General features: G+C 33.9%; 1 protein-coding gene across 1 annotated transcript in view; it reads left to right on the plus strand.

The window, feature by feature from the left end:
- The window catches only part of VWA3B (von Willebrand factor A domain containing 3B), a 63558-nt gene that overhangs the window by 33331 nt on the left and 6749 nt on the right, over positions 1-23478 (plus strand). Inside the window, 13 exon segments of the mRNA XM_053971346.1 lie at positions 2930-3028; positions 4002-4184; positions 5569-5696; positions 6789-6895; positions 7562-7738; positions 8535-8571; positions 8695-8851; positions 13088-13206; positions 15985-16035; positions 17221-17440; positions 20847-20967; positions 21736-21860; positions 22847-22984. Coding sequence (XP_053827321.1) covers positions 2930-3028; positions 4002-4184; positions 5569-5696; positions 6789-6895; positions 7562-7738; positions 8535-8571; positions 8695-8851; positions 13088-13206; positions 15985-16035; positions 17221-17440; positions 20847-20967; positions 21736-21860; positions 22847-22984 — 1662 coding nt within the window.

Consider the following 23478-nt stretch of genomic DNA (forward strand, 5'->3'; position numbering starts at 1 on the left):
CTAGCACAAACCCCCAGGTTCATATAATAAAACTCCTCAGCATAATGACAGCTCTTCTTCAGACGTAATATGAAATTCCTGGGAATGAGGAATTGGGTAAGCAACATAATACCTTTGAGACTACAAAGCAAGATCAATAACTTGGTATTCTCAGAAAGCACTAACAGACCAACACACAGAGGAAAGGAAGTATTAGTGTGGCCTCCCTGAGCAGCTGAACACTTGTAACTGAGCTTATTTAGCCTTATTTTGCTGCCCTCCTTGAGGCTTGAAACTTGTCTCTGTTTAAGTCATGTATGTTGTACAGCATCATGAAAGTTCAATAATACTTTGAACTACCATATTTTGATATCTTCTTGTGTATGCCTTAGTGAATGGCCTTTTCCATCATTATTCATAAACGTGTGAATTTTTGATTATAAATTTCATTCTAAGTTCAGATCTAGGTATCCGAAATGGAATAGGAAATGGCACAAGAAAAGGCCACTTTCAGGGATGACATCTGCTGCTGACCTTTTAACCTCTTTTAAGCATTGCAGGTGTAAGTCTGAGATCAAAAAGCTGGCTTTACAGTGAAGGTGAAATGAGTAGAGGGTTGCTCTGGAATCTTATTCAGAGTAGATCCTTTGATCCCATTTTATGCTTTTTGGTCCCAAGATTATGAATAAGGAAGCTGAGCTACAAACAGTAACTAACTGCTCCTTAAAATTTCTTTAGGTGTGATAACATTTAAAATTTTAGTGATAGTATTGTCATATAGTTGAAATATGTAATTGTTATTAAAACACTGATAAAACTGGCGTTTATTTGTAACAGTAGCAATTGTGAAATCTAAAATGAACAGCTTTTTCCATAAGGTACAGGGTTATTCTCTGCACATCATCAGCATCCACCCAATGTTCTCATGATGTAAAAAGAAGTGAAGGAAGCTGTTTTGTTTTAAATCAGTTTGGCCAATTTACACATGATAACGAGCCATGTTTCTAAAACTTTATAATTACTAAAAAACCAGGAGTATTAGATAAATTTAACAACTTTGGCTGGTTATTTCTTACAAGTGGGTACTGATAAGGATTGCTTGTGAGTCAGAAGATAAGATAATTTAGTTGATGAGCTATCACATTGCCTGGCCCATACACTCTTATGTCTTGGGACCTGGGTGTTGAGGTGACCCCGAGAGTGTAAAAGTCCTTGTTTCCCAGCCCGCGCAGCACAGAAGAAGTTTGAATGCATAGGGTCAGCTTCTCAAGGTTGTTTATTTTCTCTTATCTATAACATTCTTTCTCTGACCTGCTGAGCTCTGTCTAGCAAGTCGGCCATGGCATTCTGTCTGCCCTCTAGGGTGGTGTTTACATTTTATACTAAAAACTATGTGTACTATGTTTACAATAATGTGCCAATACCTATCATTTATGTTAGACAGTGTGTCTCTACCTTAAACCAATAGAAAAGTGTCACCATCACACCAAGACATGGAAGATAAGGAGGAGAAGAAGGTCAGGAGACACCCAAATCCCTCCATCTTGTCCCCTTGAACCCCATTCTAAAAAGCCCCAAAATTCTACTTTTTCACCCTGTGTTAATTCAACTACCACACTACTCAAACCCTTGTGGCTTGTAATTCCTCATACAAAGTTGGCAGTTTTTTCCACGGGTTAAAATCAAAGCCACAGGTGTTTTTGACTTCATGGCAAGGTCTCCAAGCTCCCTGCCAGGGTCTCGAGACAGCCAGGGCAGCCAGAGGGATGTCCTGGGTTCTCACACTTATGTAGCCATAGAGAGTAACTGTCAGAATGTACCTTCAATTCCATTTCACCTGATTTCCTTTGCCCTGGTGGGAAGGACTGGAAGAAATTTTAACTCAGTCCTTAGGACTAAAGAAATAATGCTATCTCTTAGCATATTTTTGCGTGTATGGGTCAATGTTAGATATTTACATTTATCTTCTGTAATGCATTATATATGTGAATGCTTAATCTTTTCTTACACTGCTACAATCCTCACTGCCCTCCAGAACAGTACTCAGATGTTATACAAGCGTAAAACAGACTCTTTTTAAAGGTTTTGCTTTGGTTCCATTAAAAGACTAAGACTTGATGTAATAGTTTTTCATACTGGTAAACCTTACATGTACCTTTAGTTTGGAAAGTTTTGTACGCAATGTTTGAAAGGTGGATAGTTGAAGATATGAAATGTAGGGCTTAGGTTCCTAAGCCATGAAATGCATTTCATTGAATTTAGTGTAAAACGAAGAAAGGCAGATCATGATCACTACGTATGTGAATGGCATAGGAAAAGTGCTAGTATTAGTCCAATGGAAATTTTTAGTGAGCACTACATTAGTTTGCTGGGCATGTTTTGTTGCTATAGCTAACTTTTTTGTGCTAAAATATAAATGATACTTACAATAATGTGTGAAGAGGGTAGATGGGAGATAGTCTGGAAAAATATGTTTGGAAAACCAAAATCTCTTTTACCAGTTTTGGAAAAATAAAATTGTGCAACACTTTTGAGCTACTTTTCAACTGTTTGCTTAAGTAAAATATGTGTTTCAAGGGAGTGTGATTTGTTGGCAAGCAGGAGCATCAGTCATATAAATTAAGAGAATGCATCTTTTGTCTTACATCTTCCTATCTGTTTATAGTCTTTTAGTGATTGCTTTTACTTGTACAGCTCAGATTGCTGCTGCCAGCATTTTACTTCTGTATGTTTACATAAGCACTGAATAGCAATCTGGTACCAATTTATTTTACTTTGACACTTGCTTAGCTTTTGTTAGCTACATGACATAAATGTTTTCACCATTTTATTAGTCATTTTGGTTCTGTATTATCCCTTGAATACACTGTCATTATGAATTTAAGAACAGAGGCAAAAAATTGTTTGTATTTATAGCTGTTTCTTGGTCTTTTTCTCTTTGGTTTCTTAGGTTGGAAGTTCCACAAATACACTCAAAGCTCTCCAGATTGCTCTTGCTGATACTGACACTCAGGCTATTTATCTCTTGACTGATGGGAGACCTGACCAGGTATTTCAAAACGAGAAAACAGAAAATGCAGAAAAGAGGTGTCAGCAGTTGGAATTATGAGATGAATGTCATGCCTGCAGTGCTGAGTGTTGTGGAGTCTCTTGGATGTTTATTGGCATTGTTTCACAGTTTTTCTAGCTAAGAGCATAAATTAATATTTTACCAAATAATAATTTGGCTTCATGTACAATTCATATTCTTATTGTTAATATTTTTATTAAGTTCAAAATTAGTGAATAAGTAATTTCTTTTTACCTTTTTAATAATGTCTTTTATACCTTTTTAGCAGTTAAATAAAGGAAATGGCTGATACTGCTTTTAAGTATTAAAGTTCAACCAACACAACAACTATATTGCAAACATTGCTTAATTTGTCAAGATTTTTAAGTATTTTGAACAACTGAAATGTCAGAATTTAGAGAACTGAGTCAATAATTTTTTTCTACCAGATCCTTCAGCATTTTTGGAGATGGTTGATCTACTTTTTCACCTAATTTTTATTTCTTTATGGGAGGAGGAAACTAGCTTTCCAATTTTCTCAGCCAATTTTCTTTGTTTCCTGGTATTGACTCAACTTTTCTTTGAACTAATTTGGTTTCTTAAAAAGATCCACACTCATATACTTCCAAGAATATTTTTATATGTATCCAGTGATACTAAACACTAATGTAGTAGTTTAATTTCCTAAACGTTAGTAATTTATTTTAAAACTTTAGAAACAAAGAGTACTGATTATATTACAATTTACATCATGTGCCTTAATGCACTTGTCAGTCTTTCAAACTCAGTTTTAAATTAACTCATTTAGCTAGTTTATGATGGAAATAGCAATCTGTATAAAGTGGATGCTTTTAACTGATCTATATCTGTCTCTGAGCAGAATGACTAATTAAATTCTTACAAATTCTCCATATTTTGATAAATATGTTTCTAGATGCCACATTTTTAACATAAGAGTTTTTTTGATTTTCAGCCTCCCCAGATAATTTTGGCTGAAGTCCTGCTTCACTGTAAGATTCCCATCCATACTGTATCCTTCAACTATGATGATACAGAAGCCAATAAATTTTTGTATGAACTATCTACTAAAACAGAGGGACGGTTTCATTATTACAACATTTATTTGAGTGATCCTGATACTACAGAGTTTATTGTTGTGAGTATCTGAAAATAAATAGATTTGCTGCTTCATACTACTTTGCATTATTGAGATTTCATATTACAATAGATTACCAAAAAAGAAAGGGTTAACCCTAGTCAGATTTGATGTGATATGAAAGCAATAATATGATTGTTCTGCTTGTGAGATTTTTCTAGACAACAACAAAAAAGGCTAAATATAATCCACAATACATTTGTAGTGCTACTGTTGCAAACACATTCTCCCTCCCCTGAGGTCCCCCGCTTGAAAACTAAAACCTAAAAGTACATGTAGACAATGTTTCTCTGGAAGAAACATGTGATCTCTGCTGTTTCAGAAATAAGTTACTGTTTAAAATGAAAATATGGTTTGTATCCTGTTAATAAGTAAGAGAATGCCAAGCTAAATTTGAATGATAATGATTCTATGCATTTTGTTTCAAGTTTGTTCTACAGTAGCTGCTTGGGAGAGATCTTTAAGGGGTAAGATGACTAGAATAGCAGTCATCTATCAAGTGTGACTAAGCAGCTCGACAATTCCCAATAGGAAATTTCTGAATAGACTAACAGAAACCCCCTTTTGAAACGTATTCTTGCTTTTAATTAAAATTAACACTCAGTGAATTGATTGCATGGATTTCAGAAATGGTGGTAGTTGAAGCATGAGAACAAGCAGTAAGAAGACAGCACTGGGAAATTTGAACTTTACAGAGACCAGTTAGAAGGAGGATGTGAAAATAATTCAGCATTTGAAAAATGTCCGTGTACTGGGCAATTTCAGTGATTCTGCTGGTGTGGACTGTGTGACACTGTTCATGTTGGAAAAATGAGGGCCAGAGTCTGTGTTGTACTTTCCAGACTTGGACATGAGAGCCTCTGGCCCTGTGGGAGCTGGACAGGGATCATTGTTGGAATTTCCTTCGTGTTTCCTCCTCTAGCCTAAATGATTCCTAGTCAGCTCCAATGTACACTTGAAGAGTATGTTTTTTGCTTCCCTGTGACTGGGACACTATATGATACAGCTGAGATCTGTAGAATGACAGGATACCCCTTGTAATGTACATATCTTGTATTGTATTTTATTTATTTGCTTACTTGTTTTCTTGCTTGCTTGAAATGAGTGGAGCTAGTGACCTCATTACCTTATTCAGAAATACAGCTTTTCATATCTCAAGGGGTAACTGGCTAGTTAGGGAATGCTTGCCATTTTCATAGAAAGGCAGAATAGTTTGAAAGGCTATAAAGACAAGCACAAGAGCCTACCTGAAAAAGTGTACAAAATTTGGAAGCTGTCCTAAGTCATTATTCAGAATTATTATCAGAACTTGCATCATTTCAGTTGAGAAATGAAACATATTTTGGAGTAATTGTACTAAAACATTTGATTTTCTTTTTGTTAGAATAAAGACATACATCTTTTGAGAAGAGAAATTGATCAAGGAGAGAAAGATCTAGAGAAAGTAAAGACCTTTCATGAGAAAAGTCTGATGATGAATTCTTATAGTGAAGAAAATTATCCAGACAAGAAGTATGTCCTCATTCTGTTATTATGTTAATAATAGGTGTGAACAAGCTCTTATATTTTTCCTTTTTAAAAGATGGTTGTTGTTGTTTTCTTACTCTTGGGGGGTTTTTTTAACAGCCAAAGTAATGGGAAAGAAAAATCTGGAAAAATTTACTAATACTATGATGCCTGAAACAAAATTATACCAATATACCAATAGTCTCAACATATTTTGAATAATTAAGTCAGAGAGGAGAAAATATTTTTTTGTCTCCAACACATGGTAAAATTGGTCCATCTGACCTAGAGAATTAATGAAAAATTATTGTCATCTAAGTAGAGCTTGCTTGATACCTCATGACTAAATGGCTGCTCATTGAGATATGCTGATTGAAACATAAATTGTGTACAAATATACTTGTGTATTTATTTGTAGAGTGATATTAAAAAACATTAAAAAATGCATTAAAAGAAATCAGATTTTTATTACAAAAATCTATTTAAAACAGTAAAGGAATGAAAATAAAGTAAAAATTATTAAAAGTGGACAGTGATGTGTTATGATTTCATGTGTGAAAGGGCAGGTAGGATGTCCAGTATGAAAATATTTTTAGGTGCTTATTTCAGAATTTGCATATTTTATTTTTTATTAATGCTGGGACATAGATATATATGTATGTATATATATATATATATATATGTGCATATGTATGTATGTGGCAGACATTCTCATTGCTGATGGTAGTTACTTAGCCCTGGAATTCAAAGTAGCTATAACAAAGCATTCTGTTCTTACTACAAATATATGAGAGTAATGAACATATTTTAAATAAACAAAGAAATTACATTTAAATAATTTAAGAACAGAAGAATATTTTAACCTGCTTTGAACTTTCCTTTGAAATGCATATTAGTATAACAGAAAAAATATTTTGCACTGTTCAAAGCATTTGAAATCAGTGTTTAAATTGCCAGAAAACTTCAGCTTAGTGTTTTTTAAACGGGTGTTATATATTTGCAGTAATTTCTTTTTGTCACTTATAAGCTGTAATCACAAGCAGACACACACTATGTCCCTGTTTCTAAACACATTGAAGAGCTGAGTACTTCTCTTAGGAGTAGGCCGTGCTGTGCTTCAGAAGAACCGTCAGTGCCATCACATGAGCAAACCAGGCAAAGCTCTGCTGCCAGTCCAGCCCAAAGAAAGAAAGCATTACATGCAGGTAAGACTCAAATGAGGTGTAATTGTCAACAGAATTAATTCACTAACTTGAAAAGATTTGATTACAAATAGCAAAAATCGTCCCTCGTTTTGAGAACAAATTAATAGTTTGCTGACTTAAGTAATCATAATTTTGAAAATCTAAACTTCTCTTCATCTCTGCTTTTCAGCCATCCTACTTATTTGGCCCAAACAGACAAACAAATGTCTGCTCATTTGTGCTTTGTCACAGGTCCTGCCATGAAAAAGTAGCTATTTTAACAGAATGTTTTGAAAGCTCTGTAAACAGTTTTTAGCAGTATATATTAAATCCTAATCTCTTTTTATTCTAAGTACATAATTGGCAAGAATGAAGAGGTGATCTATATTGTACCAATTACAGCATTACTTACACTAATGTTTCTCCTGACTATACCCATAATACTACATTTCTCCTGGAAGTGTCATTTGTATGCAGTCTGAAACTAAATTTACTCAGCTGAAGTAAAATAAACCCTCATCTTTGGGTAAAATACAAAGTACAACCTCGTGTTGAAGTACTTTTCTGTTTGATGTATTGTTTAGGTAGTCCCTTAAAAACTGAATACCAAAGAGGAACTCAAAAATCTCAGGCATGTATTTGAGCAGTAAGTTAGCTCTTCCTTTCTTTCCCTTTCAATATCTACAGATCAAACAAAGACAAGTCTGCTGCAAATCCAGAACCGTGGTGTGAAATTTAGGGAAGAAAGCCCAGAGGAAGGAGTGTCTCCAGAGGAAAAGAGTTTTTCTGTCAAAAAGGGTGTGAAATATACAACCATTTTCAAAGGCAAGTTGACAGAACAAGAAGCTCCAACTGGGGAAGATGGTAAGGTTTCTCCCATTACATTTGTAAACTAATGGTACCTCATTTGAGGCAAAACTGTGCAGATCTGCAGTACAAAGGACTGAAACTCAACAGAGATACAGAGTTGGACATGAAGTTGGGTATTGTGACAGTGTCCTTACAGCTGTGGCCAGACTCCTTCCAGTTCCCAAACTAGCTGTTTACAGCTAGGTTTTCAATGGGGTTTAGAAATACATCCAGATACTATTAATTTCTTTCAGTAATTAGTCCAACTCTGAACTTTATGATACATCTTGTAAGTAATTCTAAAACCTTACCTATGACACTTGAAGATGTTTGACTTTTTAAAATTTCAGCATCTTATGTTTAGTTTTTTATGTATCTTTTATAGAGATTTTCATAGTGGTCTACCTTAAATTAGCTACTCCTGGCCGTCTCATTAGCAGTAGTACTTGGTGTCACATCTTGACTTGGGGAATAAGCTGGTTAATCTTTGGTCTTGGTCAAAAATAAATAAACTGAAACAAATTTCAGTTTAAAAAACAAATTGCCTTCCTATTTTATAAATTTCCTCTCTGGCTGATTAGGGCTCATGAGGCATATAGTAGCACTGTTCCTATTGATTAAGCACCAGGAAGGCGAGGAAAACTAATTTTCACTGATTAATTTAGCAACTGAAATGTTGTACAGTCGTTGTGCATGATGCTGCTTGTAGGTTCAAATTTTTAAAATGGTGCTATTATATGGCAACTTATATATGCATACTTTTGTGTGCACAAAACCTCTGAGATAACAAAATGCAAATGTTTTCTCTTAGATCTGAAAATGCAGAATGTGAAAGAGGCATCTAAAAGGTATGTGCGTACATATATATAAATGCGTAACAAAACTTACAATTTACATATTTTCTTCAGTCTTTTCAAACCTTTCAAATGTATTTCTACCTTGAGCTACATCTCACAGTCTCTCTTTTCTAGCTCTCTAGATGTCTCTTCAGCTCTTTGGTTAAAGACCCATGGCTTGGCTGCTAGGCGACTCACCATCATGGATGCCTTAGCTCCTACAACTGTCCTTCACAGTACCAAATACATCCCAGTTCTGGACAAGCATGTCGTTTCTAAAGTATTTGATAAGGTAAAACTCCTACACTGTGTGAAAGCTAGAACAAAACTTGACAGTGTTTTCAAAAGGTTTTTTAAAATTAATTTCTATGAATGTCATAATAACATTTTAAGGTATTGTAGATTGTTGATGTGCAGTAACTGTATCATGCATATCTGAATGTTCATTCGTGCATCAGTAAGAAGATTACACTGATAGTTAATAGTATGTCTTGCATACTTTACCCTTAAGTTCTTTCACAGTTACCAGCTGATGTCAGTGTGCAGCCATTAGGTGTTTGGCAATTTCTTGAGCACCACATCCTCCACTGATACTTATTACTTCACTGGAGGATATCTATTAGTCCATAAAGTCATCTGGAAAAGGCTGCTGGTGCACATTTTGTGGATTTGTGCACTCTTAATTTTTACATGGGACTGCTAAGATATTTTGAAAAGTATTGTCATTCAGTAATTAAAATTAAATTTTGAGAGCTGTAAGACAGTTGTAAGATTGTATAAAATTTTGGGGGAATTCTGTATCATAAAGTTTAAATTGCTATTCCACTTACAGGAAATCCAATTAGAGCAAATTGCTCTAATTTTTCTTGTGTAATGCATCATACAAAGGTCCTATGAATATGCTGCAGCTCATTTCAATCAATAAAAATTATTTCTTTAAACAATGCTCAAAGAAAAAGCTAAACTTTATTTAAAATAATAAAGGAAGATAAAGGGATTTGTAATAGAATGTGGTATAAAACTAAGTAAAAGATTTATAGCAAATGTACACAATTTTACATTTTAAAGTATTCATGCTTTTTTTTTAAATTTAGGAATGGGAATTTTTGCTAAAGCATGCAGACTGTAGAAGAAAAACCAGTTCCTCTCTTTGGTAAAACCAATTCCTCTCTTTTGGTAATACCAAGTCAAAATCAAAATCTGTAAGGATTTTTTTTAAGTGTGCTTTTTAAAAAATATAATTAAAAGAGAAGTCTTTTCATATGAGAACATTTTTAAAGGTACATTTTAACATTTCAAATGTAAAATAGCCATTTTTCAAAAAATCAGACATTCAATAGTTACAAAAGTGTGCAAAACAATCTACAGTAAATGTCAAACAAAAGACATTGTGAATTTCACAAAACTCTTACATCTCATTTGTGATCAGTCACTTCTTTTTCCATCTTCTTCTGAAAATACCTAAAAGATCCTCTTTCTTCCATGTTTCTCAATGAACAGCCCTTTGAGTCATTTACAGAGAACCCTTGCAAAACATAAAGCAGTCTGTAAAACAGAGACTTTCAAAGACTGTCTTTCTTTGAGAGTAGTCGAAACTATGATTCAGCAAGTACGTCTACATGTAGTTTTTAATAGCAATTCATAGGAACTCCTGGTAGTCTAGTCCAGGACTGAATTAAGTTCAGTGTTATTTGAATTAACAGGTGCTGTACAGAATCCAAACAGTGATCCATGGGCTTTTTTTAGATTCAGGGATGTAAAGGCAAAATAATAATTTTTGTAATTTCTTCATACCCACGAATCTCCATTAGTTGTGATAAGACACTCAGTTTCTCAGGTAGTGGAGAATTATTGTTCTATGTGTAAAGAAATGGATTTTTCTGGATCTGAAGCTGAGGATGGAAAAGAAAAAGAAGGTTGAGGGTTGCACACAAGATGAAAGTAGTAGAATTTTTGAGCTACAGAACCCACTTGACCTCAAGCTTCATGCCAGCATATCAAGAAAATAAGGTGAGACTAGACAGTGAGCTTGAATGGGAGACTTTCAGGATCTTGATTATTCCAGTACTTCAGAAGATTTCATTGAAGATAATAAATGTACAGATAATTTTGCATTCTTCCTTCTGAGATCTTAGTTTTCTTGGTGTCTGGAATGCAGACATCCTTGTTTGCTTTTCAGGGAATAGTATAATTTTTATATTTGGTCTTTGCCAGCAGTGATGATGGAATAAGTATGGACAGTTTTCTTACCTTGGAGATGCAGCAAGAAGAAGGTTTCCATGACAACTGTTCATTAACAAAAGGCGGACCTGTTGTTTTCAGTTCTGTGCTATCTGTCAGTTTCACCTGAGTTATTTCAAAGAGGTTAATTTCTTAAACTACCCATCCAGGTTCACATTCAGAAAAAAACATAATGGCTTGGGAGCTTGTCTAAATTTTGATATGTTAATTCTGGTGAAACCTTCCCTGTAGAATCATGTAAATATGTTATAGGTTGTGGCATCTAAGTACAGGTTTGCAAGTCATGAAGTTTTGACTCAGTGCTTTGCTCAAAAAAATCCAATTTGGCCAACAAAACCATCTTTCTTTGGTCTAAAATAAGAAAAATTTTATAGGATTATTGTGCTTTGGTTTTGTTTTTTAAGATTTTGAAATTTGGGGTTTGAAATAAAAGCCATTTTTAAACAAGTGAATTCTTTTAGTTGGAAAGTTAAAGTATTTAATTCAGAAAATGGAAAAACATTTTAGTAATAAAAAAATTTCCCTGTGATTTCTATCAGTTGAATCTGTCAAATTTCACTTGACTTCATGAGCAGTTTTCATTGTTCTCAAAGTATGCATAGTATTTCAAGTTTAGTATTTGCTAAAAACACATTCCATTCTGTTTTTTGTCTTCAAAAGTATAATAATGTGTTTTGTGCTTGTCTAGTCCTTCTATTCAGTACAAAGTATTTTATAAACTGTATTAAATATTCATGTTGCAAATTATGCTGTTTGTATTTGAAATTACTCTCAGAATTTGTTAGGCTATGTAGATGTGGGTTCCTACATGATGAGGCCCTGCTGAACTTCTGTTACCTTGGATTGAGTAACATCATAGACAACAATCATGGCATTACAGAACTTGAAGAGAGGTCATCACTTCCCTGCCTGTCAGCTTTCAAACTTCACCTGGAAATGACAAATAGCCAGATACCACTGCTCAGAATTATGGGCAGAGATTTACCTTATCTGTCTCCAGCAAGATGCTTTCACTGACATGTTCCCATTGTCTTTAGCTTCTAAGTGATTTTAAGATTAATTTCATATTAGGAGCTTTGATGTGGTCTGGCGCTGATGTGACACAGATTTATTAATCAGAGAGGCACTGTCCTTGGAAAGAGAGGGTGATACAAAGTCACACCACTGCTCCTAAAAAAAATTATTTTTGTTGCAATTTGGAATCCAGCTATGCTGAGATGATTCAAATACATGTGAAGCATCACTGAAAAATGTTCTCAATTAAATAATTCTCTTTATTGCTCTATTTTCTAATTGTTTGTCTTATTTCCCCAACAGGTGTTTTAGTTTAGTGTAAATTGAACCTCATCCATGTTTTTCTCATCTATATCCTGATCTCAGACAGACATTTCGGGAAGACTCCCACTCAGTCATATGCATTGAAGACAGTTTTGGGGAGAGTAACATTCTCTTTCCAGTTTCTTCCTTGGATTTTTTTTTTTTTTTGGTTGTTTATATTCAGCACCAAGACATTGCTATGTAAAACAGCTTTTCATTTATGAACTACTGAATAATTTAAGAGGCTGAAAGATGGTGGGATGTTGGACTGAGAATTTGGAAGGCATCTTTCCTCCTCTTTTGTCATCCATTTCTACCCTTTCTCTGCCTTTTGAAGATCTACTCACAGTTGTATTCATTTTTATTTTATAATGAAATTGACTTATGTAGGTGTTGTTTTGGGAGATTTGAAAAATATTGAAGTTCCTGATTCTGATGAACCTGGTTAGGTTCTATGTAGTCAAGACAAGTTTCGGTGACCAATGTCCACCTTGTTCGCTCTTTGGTGATCAGTGTGATGGTGAGAAATATCTCTCTACAGCTTTACTACTGTAATTCCTTGCAGAATAAAGTCCTCCAGAAAAAGAGCATTAAATACATTTAAATATCTACTCGCACACCTGTATGCTACAATTAGATGCTAGAAAGTAGGAGAGTGTTTTAAGTCAATAAAACCTGGAATACACTAGACATATTTTTTTCCTTTTGACTTACATTACAGTTGTTTGACAGTACTGATTGAGTTAGAATTACTTAGTAGTTAGGAATCTTCATTTGTAACTTCTTCATAACGAGATTGTATAATTTTAGAAGAACTGTCTGGAAACTGTGTCTTAATTCTGACATTTGTGGTGCTTAGATTTTTCTTTCTGCAGCTTCCAGTGTTCCTTCTGGCTGTTCTGAGCCTCAACATTCAGTCGTTCATAAATTTGTATGATAAATGGTATCTGTGTCTTTTATTGTATGATAGATGTTACCATTGGCCCATGTTAGCAGTGACAAGAAGGGGATTGCACTCCTTAATCCTTGGGCAGTGAATCTTGATGCCTATATAAGGAAGCTGGAACATGCAGTTAAATCCTATGAGAGGCAAGTCTCCTCACCAGAAATTTATTATGGTTGCAGTCATGTTTCATTTTTTTTCTCAGGTACTTGGTATTTCCACACACATGTTTTGCTCAATACTGATAATTCTACATGTTGACACATTTAATACACCACCAACATGTAGGAGAAATTTTATTTTCTTAAAAAAAAAATTAAAGCAGAATGTAAAAACAGATAATAGGCACGGAGATAAATAACAACATGTTGCTCATATTATGTTTTTTCAGTGACAAAAGCAAAATTCTTTTACTTTTTGGGAGCAAACCTGAAACTATCATCCCTCAGGTGGAATTTGGCCATAAACATACAATGCTAGCCAGACTTCTAACTTTAAATTAAGCTCCTATATCAATAGGCTGACACTTAAATTAAGGACCTGCTTTTTGCTGCCAGCTCTCTATAGCATGCACAGTTGCATGCAACTATGCATGCAAGAATGTAACTGAGGCACCAAATGGTGGGGTTTTTTTGAGAGGCATATGTATTGTACTTTTTAATTAAATGTTAGCAAAAATACAACAGAAGTAAAGAGGAAAAAGGCATTATATCTCTAAACTACTTCTTTCCATGATCCAACTTTGTGCATTTTTTTGGAAATAATGCAATTGACTATGGTGTAATTCAGTAATCATATGACAGCTTTGACTAGAATTCGTTTAATAAATATTTTTGGGCTATATTCTAATAACATTTACAAATATAATTATGTTATATGACCAAAACATCCTTGATGACACGTATTTAGTCCTTATTTTTTGATTAAGTTGACAGGGGATCTTTAAGGTTTGAGATTATTTTCCTTGGTAGCTATATATGATCATACCAGTACTTTCTAAAGCATGTTATAGCTTTCTTTTTCAATCCTATTATCCTATATAGATATTTTGTGATAAAATCAAGAATTTTGATTTGAAAATGATCCTTGCAATGTCTAGTATTAATAGAGTTCAGTCTCTTGTGTTCTTTGTTCTGACACTGAGACAACACTGTTGTTACCAGGCTGATGAAGAATTCATAGAAATTGATTTGTCACTCATTTTAATAGAAGGTTCATGTGGTGTATTTGTGAGGGTGAATTCTGAAAAAAATTCAAGTTTTTCATTGCTGTGCCATACCATTGAATATTTTACATTTACTGACTTTGCTTTCAAAGGAAAAAAATGTTTTCTGTTTCATTCTGTTAATGAATTAAACTCTTAATAGCATTGCCACGGTCTCCCTAAGACTTTGGTGATAAGGATTACTGTTTACCTCTGTTTACCAACAGAGATCAATGAATCAGTGTATTTAGAATAGTAGAATTGAGTTCCTACTTCCATGAAAAAGAGGTACAGAAGACAAATCTACCTGAAGATCCTTAAAATTGTCAGTGCAAAAAAAGAGATCTTTCTTTTGCTTTTGCTCTAAATGTGAAACAGCAAGCCAGTCAATTTTTTTAAATCTAGATGTTACAGCCCTTTTGTAGTAACTGAACTTCCAAAAGCTGCAGTTCAGCTTTGTAAATAGTGGTTGGTCACAAATTTATTCTGACGTATGTAGATGAAACAATACATCAGGGCACCCAGGTTTCAAGCACAGAAGCAAACATGCCAGTATTTTCCCCATATTCAAATTGAGTTTAGCATCAGATTTAGAGGGAGAAAAGTGGCAAGGGCAGAATTTTTGTGGTCTGACAAAGAGAATATACAGTATTAAAGGAGAAAAACACTGAAAGCTTCATAATGTGTATGATTTTGTATAGCCAGAAGCTTTTATAGCCAACTTAGTTATGGGTGTGCAGATTTAGAAGGATGAAGTAGGCATTAGAGCATGCTGAGACTGTATACTGGGAATGAACAAAATAGTTTGTATTCTAAAAATGCTGGTATATATTTTCTGGTAGATAAAATGAATCATCAAGAATTTCATATTCAGAATCTGTTGTTAATGTGCTTTTTTTTGTGCATGCACCAGTAAATCTGACAAGACTACTTGTAGTCAATCAGGTTACAATCTGAATTTTTCCTAGCGATTGATTCGTTCTCGTATCCTAAGGAAATTTGGATTTTTTTTTCCTAGAATTACAGTAGTTGGAATGATGACTAAAGGTTTATTTCTATAGCTGACATGAAGTAATTGACTGATGGCTTGTTTGGGATGTTAAGCTAGATGATCTTATAAGAGTTCAAAATTTCTGTCTTAAAAAGCAAAACCAGAAAGTTTAGTGGTACTTTAAAAAAATCTCAGAACTGCATTGCTTTGGAATAATCACTTCTGTTTTCCTTTCAGTAGTTTTTCTTCATAGCCAGAGTTTAATGAATTAGAAACCTGAATGGCACAACTGAGGGGTAATCTTAGCAGGGAAAAAAAATTAGAAATTAGCATTACTACATTCAGACTACATTTTCTGAAAATGTTTAATTGGATTAAATGTGCAGCTTAACTAGCATTTAATCAGTTTTGTTATTTGATTTAACTTGCTGGTGCTGAAGACAACCATCCATAGAAAATCCTGGCAGGAAGCAACAGTGACTGCCATTAAACCTTCTATGACCCTGAAATAGTCATGCTGTTATTTGATGGAAGATACTGCTTTCCCATCTTCTTTTGCAGTTGATAATTTCATAGCTGAATGATAAGGATACAATTTGATGATACAGTGTGCTTAGAATACAAATCAGTGCAGATATCTTAAGAAACTGTGTTTATTTGCTAGTTTTGAGATGATCAGCTGCACGAAGAACTGCATTCCCTCAAAAACTGCTTTCCTTTCTTTAATAGGCGCCTGAACCTAGTTATTTGGAGTGCACTATCTCAGGAGGAAAGAGACAAGTAAGCTATCACTTTTGGTTTTCTAATGTACCTCTGAAGGGCTGGTCATAAATATTTGGTAGTTTTTTATCACTATTTCTATAACCAACTGGTTTAATTTGCAAATAGTTCATAAATATACCTTGTTTTCAAAAATGTATATATGATATGGTCTAATATTAAATTCTGGACCTCCTTTTTTGTGGTGCTGATTATTTTTAAAGGAAAGAACTTGCATTCCATTTGAATGTTGCTTCTCTATCCTTTATCAGTGTCAAGTGCAGGGCCTTGGGAGGGCAGCATGTCATTGCTTTTGACAGCAAAGTAAATCTTCTCTCATCCCATAAGGAGCTCTCTAGTGGCTGTAACAAGCACCTTAAAAGCATGTGCTGGAACTGTATATCACTCTGGAAGTTTGTACTGTGTTAACCTATTTTTAAATATTGATTTAGAAAATGAATTGCTATATAAACATCAGTGAAGTTAGCTTCTGTTTGTGCCAGAGAATAAAGCAAGGATCAGTTAATGAAAACTGAATGCGCCTGAAATAGATCTTCACAGAAAAATGGGAATGAAAACTAGAATGCTTTTAAGACATCAGCTAATGAGTAAAAAACCTACAGTTCTATCATTAATAAGGAGAACTAAAACCTCATTCTAGTGCAGAGAGGAAATGAAGACTGTTAAACAAAACAGCATGTAATGAAAAAAAAAAGAAAATAGATGTCTCTTGATAGACAATGAGTTGCAGAGTATAGAAATTTGACAGAGTATCATCCAAAATGTTTAATTATTGGTAACATATGGCCAATTATGCATGTAATGAAAAAATGTTGTAGCAGTTGCACAGTCTATTGCTAGAGGAGCATATAAATCTCATGCATAGATATTAATATTATGTGCATAGATATAAATATTGTGCACAGATATTAAAATATTTGGCATGTTTTTCAGAAATCATGGCTCAGCCACTTGAATTTCTCTGTAGCTGTTTCTATAAGATATAGTTATACCAGATGTGATTTTTTGACCAAACACAGCAGTATCTGGATGAAATGCAGGAACTTCTAGCATACAGAAGATAAATTGGGCAAATCTGATTCTTTATTCTGCCTTCACAATTTGTGACTCTCTCTGTAGAGCACTGATGTAATTAAAATTCTTCCTACTTGTGATTATTAATTTCTTAAAAAATATTTTTTTAAGATTTAAAGAGGATGGGCCAGTCCAATATATACGTCATAAAGAAACTTTGCTGGAGGCTTTAGAGAATTTGGGATGGCCAGTTTCTTATGAAGATGTAAAATTGTTAGAAGATGAGATATTGACAGCATTAACATATATACAACAAGCCTCTGATCTTCAGGAAACTATCAAAAAGGAAATTGAGAAAAGCTCAGAATCACACATAAGCAACAATAAAAAGGTAATGGGAAGAGATTTTTTTCCCCTTAGATATTCCTCTTCAGTATGTATCTTTGGAATAATTTTTTCCATGATCTTAGATGATGAAGTAGAATTGTAGCATGATGCTAAATAAAATGGATAGAGGAAAGAAGGTAGTTAAGAAGAGAGCAAGCTTCCAATTACTTTTTTTAAATATTGGGGAAGTAGAAGTTCTGAAGCTTCAGAGAGAGCCACAGAAATCGAGCCTCTTAGAAATAAATCACAGCAAAGGATCTTCTCTGCTGCAATGATAGCAGGAAAGAGAAAGAACAGATATATTAAAGGCAATTTAGGTACAAGATTTCTGGTTGGGTTAGTATCTGATAAACAGGACTAAAAGATCTTCTAATATTGGAGTAATTCACTGTAATCTTCCATGGTACATTTCTTGTAAAAGAAAATATAGAGAGAAAAGGTGGGATTCAACTTCATTTTTGTACACTAAAATTTAACTGTCTCTAAAATGTGGGTATATATGAACTGGTGGGCAACATCACAGCATTGTGAACTGAGTCAGTAGCATCTGGAGCTCATTCTGAAGTGGACACCACTTTTGACTAGGCACAGAGGCTTATTTTCTCTCTCCATTTCATTAATACATTAGTCTAGCATTAATACATTAGTCTAGCTACTCTGAAACTACGATTGAAATGAGTGTTTTTGTATATATATATGTGTGTGTTTTCTGTAGTTTTTGAGTTTTTTAATTCCATTAAGACTGCACGTTTGAAAACATTTTAAACATAAAACAGAAGATCCTGATTCATTTTACATTAGTTTGAAAATATTACATTGCTGCTAGAGCTATTTTGATGATTGATTTACCTATGCCATATAATGTCCCAATACAAGAGCAGCAGAAACATGTTTATATTTCATTTGTTGAGTGTAATTTTACTGTTGCCTTGGAACAACCAGTGTGTGCTCTCAGACATGATGTGATTAACATTGTGCAATCACTTATCCTGAGTCAAACCTGCTTTAGGAGTCCAATCAGAGCAGCATCTTCAGTAATTGCTAATCTGCAACTGAAAGGCTTCAAGAGTGAGAGGCAGAAATGCAGATATAATTAGAATTCTCTTTATGTAGTAGAAAAACAATGGGGAAACAATGAAGAAAAATGGGAGGGCTTTAAAAAGTTTTGTTGAAGGTTTTGCCAACTGCGATGTCTACCCACAAAAGGGTATAGAGAAATAAACTGCCAGCAGAAATACATTACAGCTACGAAATAGCTGATATGGCACTGAATGAAAATTGTCATTGTGACATCATAGAAAAATCTCAATTATCATGAAACTACTCAACAAAGCAGGCTTTTAAATTTCCTAATGATTTTTTCCCTAAATTTTAAATAAAACACCTTAGTTTTCAGCTCTTTCTTTTTAGGTTCTTTCATAAAAATGGGCTAGGTCCATGCAGAATGGGCTTGGTCCCACTGGCACCCAGGGAAGAGTGGTGGTTGCTTGACTCTGGAGGTATCAGAATTATGAGAACCCAAAGTTTGAGCCAAGATACAGGAGATCTGTAGGTATTCTTCATGTCTGTTCTCACTTATAATAGGAAAGTGCAAAGACTATTCTTTTTGAAAGGGAATTTAAAAATGTAGCAGCTACTGGAAAAAGTAAACAAGTCTCCTTCACCCATTGTGGTTTAATGTGTTGCCTTCAACAGAAGCAGAGTGAAACATGGTAAAAACCCCTGCAAATCAGATGGGGCTCTTTTGTAATAAAAATACTGAATGCCAGAGATGGCCACTCCAACAGTGTCTGGGTCAGTCCTGCTGAACACTTAAAAGCTCTGTGAGAGAAAAGAAAGACGGATTTGAATTGACACAGTGTTTCTGAGCCATGTGAATTCTGCACGACTCGGAATCCTCATTGTGGATGCTTGTGTCATCTTTAGTATTTGGATTAATGTGGAGTGCTGGAAGTTGCCCAAGTTATTAGTCAAGCAATACAAATTAGTTGATAATAAATATTCAGCAGCAGCTGTCCTTTTGGAGTCTGAGCAATTAAGTAAATGCTTTACCCAAATACTTTTTTTGTATCTGTGGAACCGTAGGTCTGCTCTCAAATCAGCCTTTGTTGAGTTATACTTCAAGCAGTCAGTTAAGCACTGTGATGAGCCCCTAGTTTAGTCTGAGTTTCAAAACCCAAGCTGTTGATATAATTAATATTCTGTAGGGTTAAAGAATAAGCTAGAAAAATCCCATATATCTGCAATTTAAAATACCTGCTTGCCTCTTTTGTGTGTTTTGCTTATTTTTAGGACTTTTTTTCTAGGGTTTTTTGTGATTTTTGAGGGGGAGTTTGAAAAAAAGTTATTATGATCATTATAGTGAAACTGAGAACAAACAATTTAGTCAAAGTTATTAATATATTTTCCATCATTATTGACTGTTAGGGAAAATCAAGTATCAAATCAAATACTTTTTTTAGAAAAAAAAAATGTCATCAGAAAAAGAAGAAAGTCATACACATCCTAGCAAGCAGGGGTTTTATTAAGAGTCTGTGAGGTACGGTCATTTTTCAGAACAATGTGTAGATCTGTGGAACAGTTTGAGATTTCAAGTTGCATATTCTTATGATTCAGAAGAACCATGTAAGAGATGGATGCCTTCAAATTGTTCACGAGGTAGGCTAATAAATATTTTTAAATTAATGGTGAAACTGATTTATTATAAGCAAATTTTGCACTTGCTTGTCATTTATATTTAGGAACAATATTGTGAACAGAATGGCAAAAATAATTAGTGCATGAAGAACCCAAACTAGTGGGGCAGAATAATGGACAGTGGCAGGTCTGGAAGATGAGGTATAATATTTTACTAAACTGGAATGTTTTAGAATGGTTAAAAATGTCAATTAAATTTTGAATTTACTGTAAATAAACTTTTTTTCCCAGACACTTGAAGACTTGTTTGAACATTTTTTTATTTTGTTTTTGATTTTTTAATGATTCATCCCATAAAGTGAGGTACTTCTAATGCAAATCAGATTACTGTGAAAACTCTCCTATCTGGACAAAATAAATGCGTAGAACAAATTTTCTTATTTTGAAAAAAGAGCTGATTTTTCCTTACCTCATCCTTTAATATGAATTGTGCAACTTCGTGACATTTTTTGTAGATGTGTAAATGGTAGCCAGAACACATGAAAATATAGGTATTGTTATGACCATACAGAACAGGATTTTATAGTGAAAACTCTTATATGAATATTTCCTGTACGTGGAGCTATTCTGAAAGTTTAAAGTATTTCCAGTTTACTGTGGATTCTGTACAGATCTCGTAGCATTACATTGCTTCAGTTTTTAAGTATTTCCAAAGAATAGATTAAGGCTGACTGCATTAGCTGTTGTAAAGAAATAATTGTGTCAAATTACAGAGACTTGAAGAAGAAAGTGGGAAGGTGAAGTCTAAGACAAGACAAAAATGTCAAATCTTTGTGACTCACAAAGGCCAAAAGCTAATTGCAAGATCAGATGTCACAGGATTTTATTATCCAGGTATACATTTTTGTCCGCATTTTCAATAGTATTTAGTGTTCCTTAATACTGATAAAACATAAGTTGTGGTTATAATTAACTACTTCTTTCTTAATGACATTTACTATTGCATGTGCATATTAATGAAAAATGAGTATATATTTTGTATGTGCACATATATATACATTTATAAGAAGACATTAATTTTGTAAAGTTAGAGAACAATGATATGTTTGTCTATGAAAAGTATGGAAGGAAATTGTAAACCAGGCGTTTGTGTGTGTGCAAAAAGATCACTAAAGGCTGCTGCCTTTTTGCTGAATTTTAAGCCAGAGTGGTTAGAGATAAAACTCAGTTCTGTTATTTCACACAGAGAATATTAAAATATTCTCTGTGTGTATGTGTTTATCTTTATGCTACCTTTACTTCTTTGGTTGGGATTTTTTTCAATTATATATTTTTAACTGTGGTAGTAGTTTTATTATGTTAACTGTCGGTTTTATTATGTTAACCTGATCAGCTTACAAATTTCAGACCCGTGCTTGAAAAAGACTTCATTTTCTTTTTATAGCACTATTAAGACTGGTTTGTAAGGCAGGGGTTTTTTTAGGTACAAATGTCTCCATTGCCCTAGCACAGCTTACAGTAGCTGAATGAAAATGAAGAATGTAAAGTATAGACATGGTTGACCTCAGTGATGTGTGACAGCCTATAGGATTTTTTTACAAAATAATTATGACAAGGGATGAAAGAAAAATAATTTGAATATTTTATTCTGTTGTTTTTCAGGAACTGTGATGAAGAATATTAGTTCTACCTGTGTACTTGTTGACTTCAGCAATGGGGAGAGCTGTGATGTCCCTGTCAAGTTCACTATACCTGTGGGAGGTGCTATGCCATGCCCACATCTGCAGGTGAAAAACTATTTTTTTTATTATTGCAAATATGCATTTTATATTTAAAAATCTTGAAATAATTTTATATCTAGGTAATAAATTATAGATTTTTTAAAAGTCTTTTAAATACATTTATTTTAAAGAAGAGTTTTTCATTATAGTAATATGCTATTTTCAACATGAAGTTTTTAATTTGTTTGAAGCATGTTTTCATTGTAATTCTATTCCTTTGTTTATTAAAAATATGTGTTCTAAGTTAATCTATATTGTTTTCTTGATAAAACATGAATATTTCCCCAGCAATAGAAGAAAGGTGAGCTATTTATTAGTAGAGTTATTGTTTCCTAGCACATGGATTATAAAGGTAAGAGAACCTTTAATACTTAGTTTAAACCATGTTTTAACCATTTAGTTTCCACAGCATGTTTTAAATCCAGCAAATAACCATATACTAATGCAAAGAACAGTAATAAAAATTATAATCCCAGTTCCATTTCTGGTTTTCTTTAAAATTTATTGGCTACCTGTAATCACAGCTGGAGTTTTTTTGGTGATTCTTATTTTACACACTAAAAAGGTGATGGTTGCATAGAGGATACAGCATGGATCCATCTGTTTGGAATAAAAGAAATGTGTTTATAATTATATTGCTACATATAAAACTAGAGATGCACCTTTTTTTCAGTTTGATATAAAGGCAAATCCTGATATACTAGCTCCTGATAACTCTGTAAGATCTGTATCCAACTCTAGAGACCTGCAGAATTTGATATAAAATTGTGACTTCTGCATTAGTTTTAAAAACAATTTTGGATTAAAAACAATTCAGTTGAAATTGCATGATCAGAATGTGCAAGGATTGGGTTCTTCTTTTCTTTCAATGGTCCATATTAAATCATGGGGACATGATAGAATGATGATTCATTTTAAAATATCTTAGTGGTTATGTCTTGTAAAGCTCACAAGTTACGTGGTTCTTGCACTGATGCTTTCCTGGTGCGCAGGTTGGAGACTATGTGTTTGCCAGAATTGGGACACGGGCAGAAATTGAATGTTATGTTCCTGCCATTGTCATAGCAACACCAGAGAGGGTGGAGACAGGTGACAAATTCTACACAGTACTGCTGTTCAACAACAGGAAGGTAAGTAAAGCTAGGTGATACCAGTCTGTCTGTTTTTGAAGAGGCAGATAGAATTTTCCAGGCTAATGAGCTCCCTGTCCCAGTCCGAGTCTCCAGCTACTCAGAGTAAATCAGATTTCAGAGTGCAATGAGCAACTCATGTAATAAACCTGAACGAAGAAATTCTGTCAGATAATTTATTCTTAAATCATACTCTGTTCTTTCTTCTTTAATACATTTGGTGGCTTTCACAAGTTCCATGCTTCTAAAATAAGAAACATAGGGAGTTTTAATACAGTCAGTATAGTCTGAAATAATTTCCATTATGTTTGTTTAATATGGTTTGTTTTTTGTTTGTAAGCCATTATGATAATTTTACTGCATTTTTCACAGCGTGCATTAAAGAAAATTTACTTTGTACTTGAAACTTTTATATTAATTATCTTTATTAGAGGCTGATTACAGTTACATTTAAGCAGTTGATTTTTTATGCGTATGTATCTTCATTGCTTTTG

This window comes from Vidua macroura, chromosome 2 (genome assembly GCF_024509145.1).
Source record: "Vidua macroura isolate BioBank_ID:100142 chromosome 2, ASM2450914v1, whole genome shotgun sequence".
NCBI classification, from domain to species: Eukaryota; Metazoa; Chordata; class Aves; order Passeriformes; family Viduidae; genus Vidua; species Vidua macroura.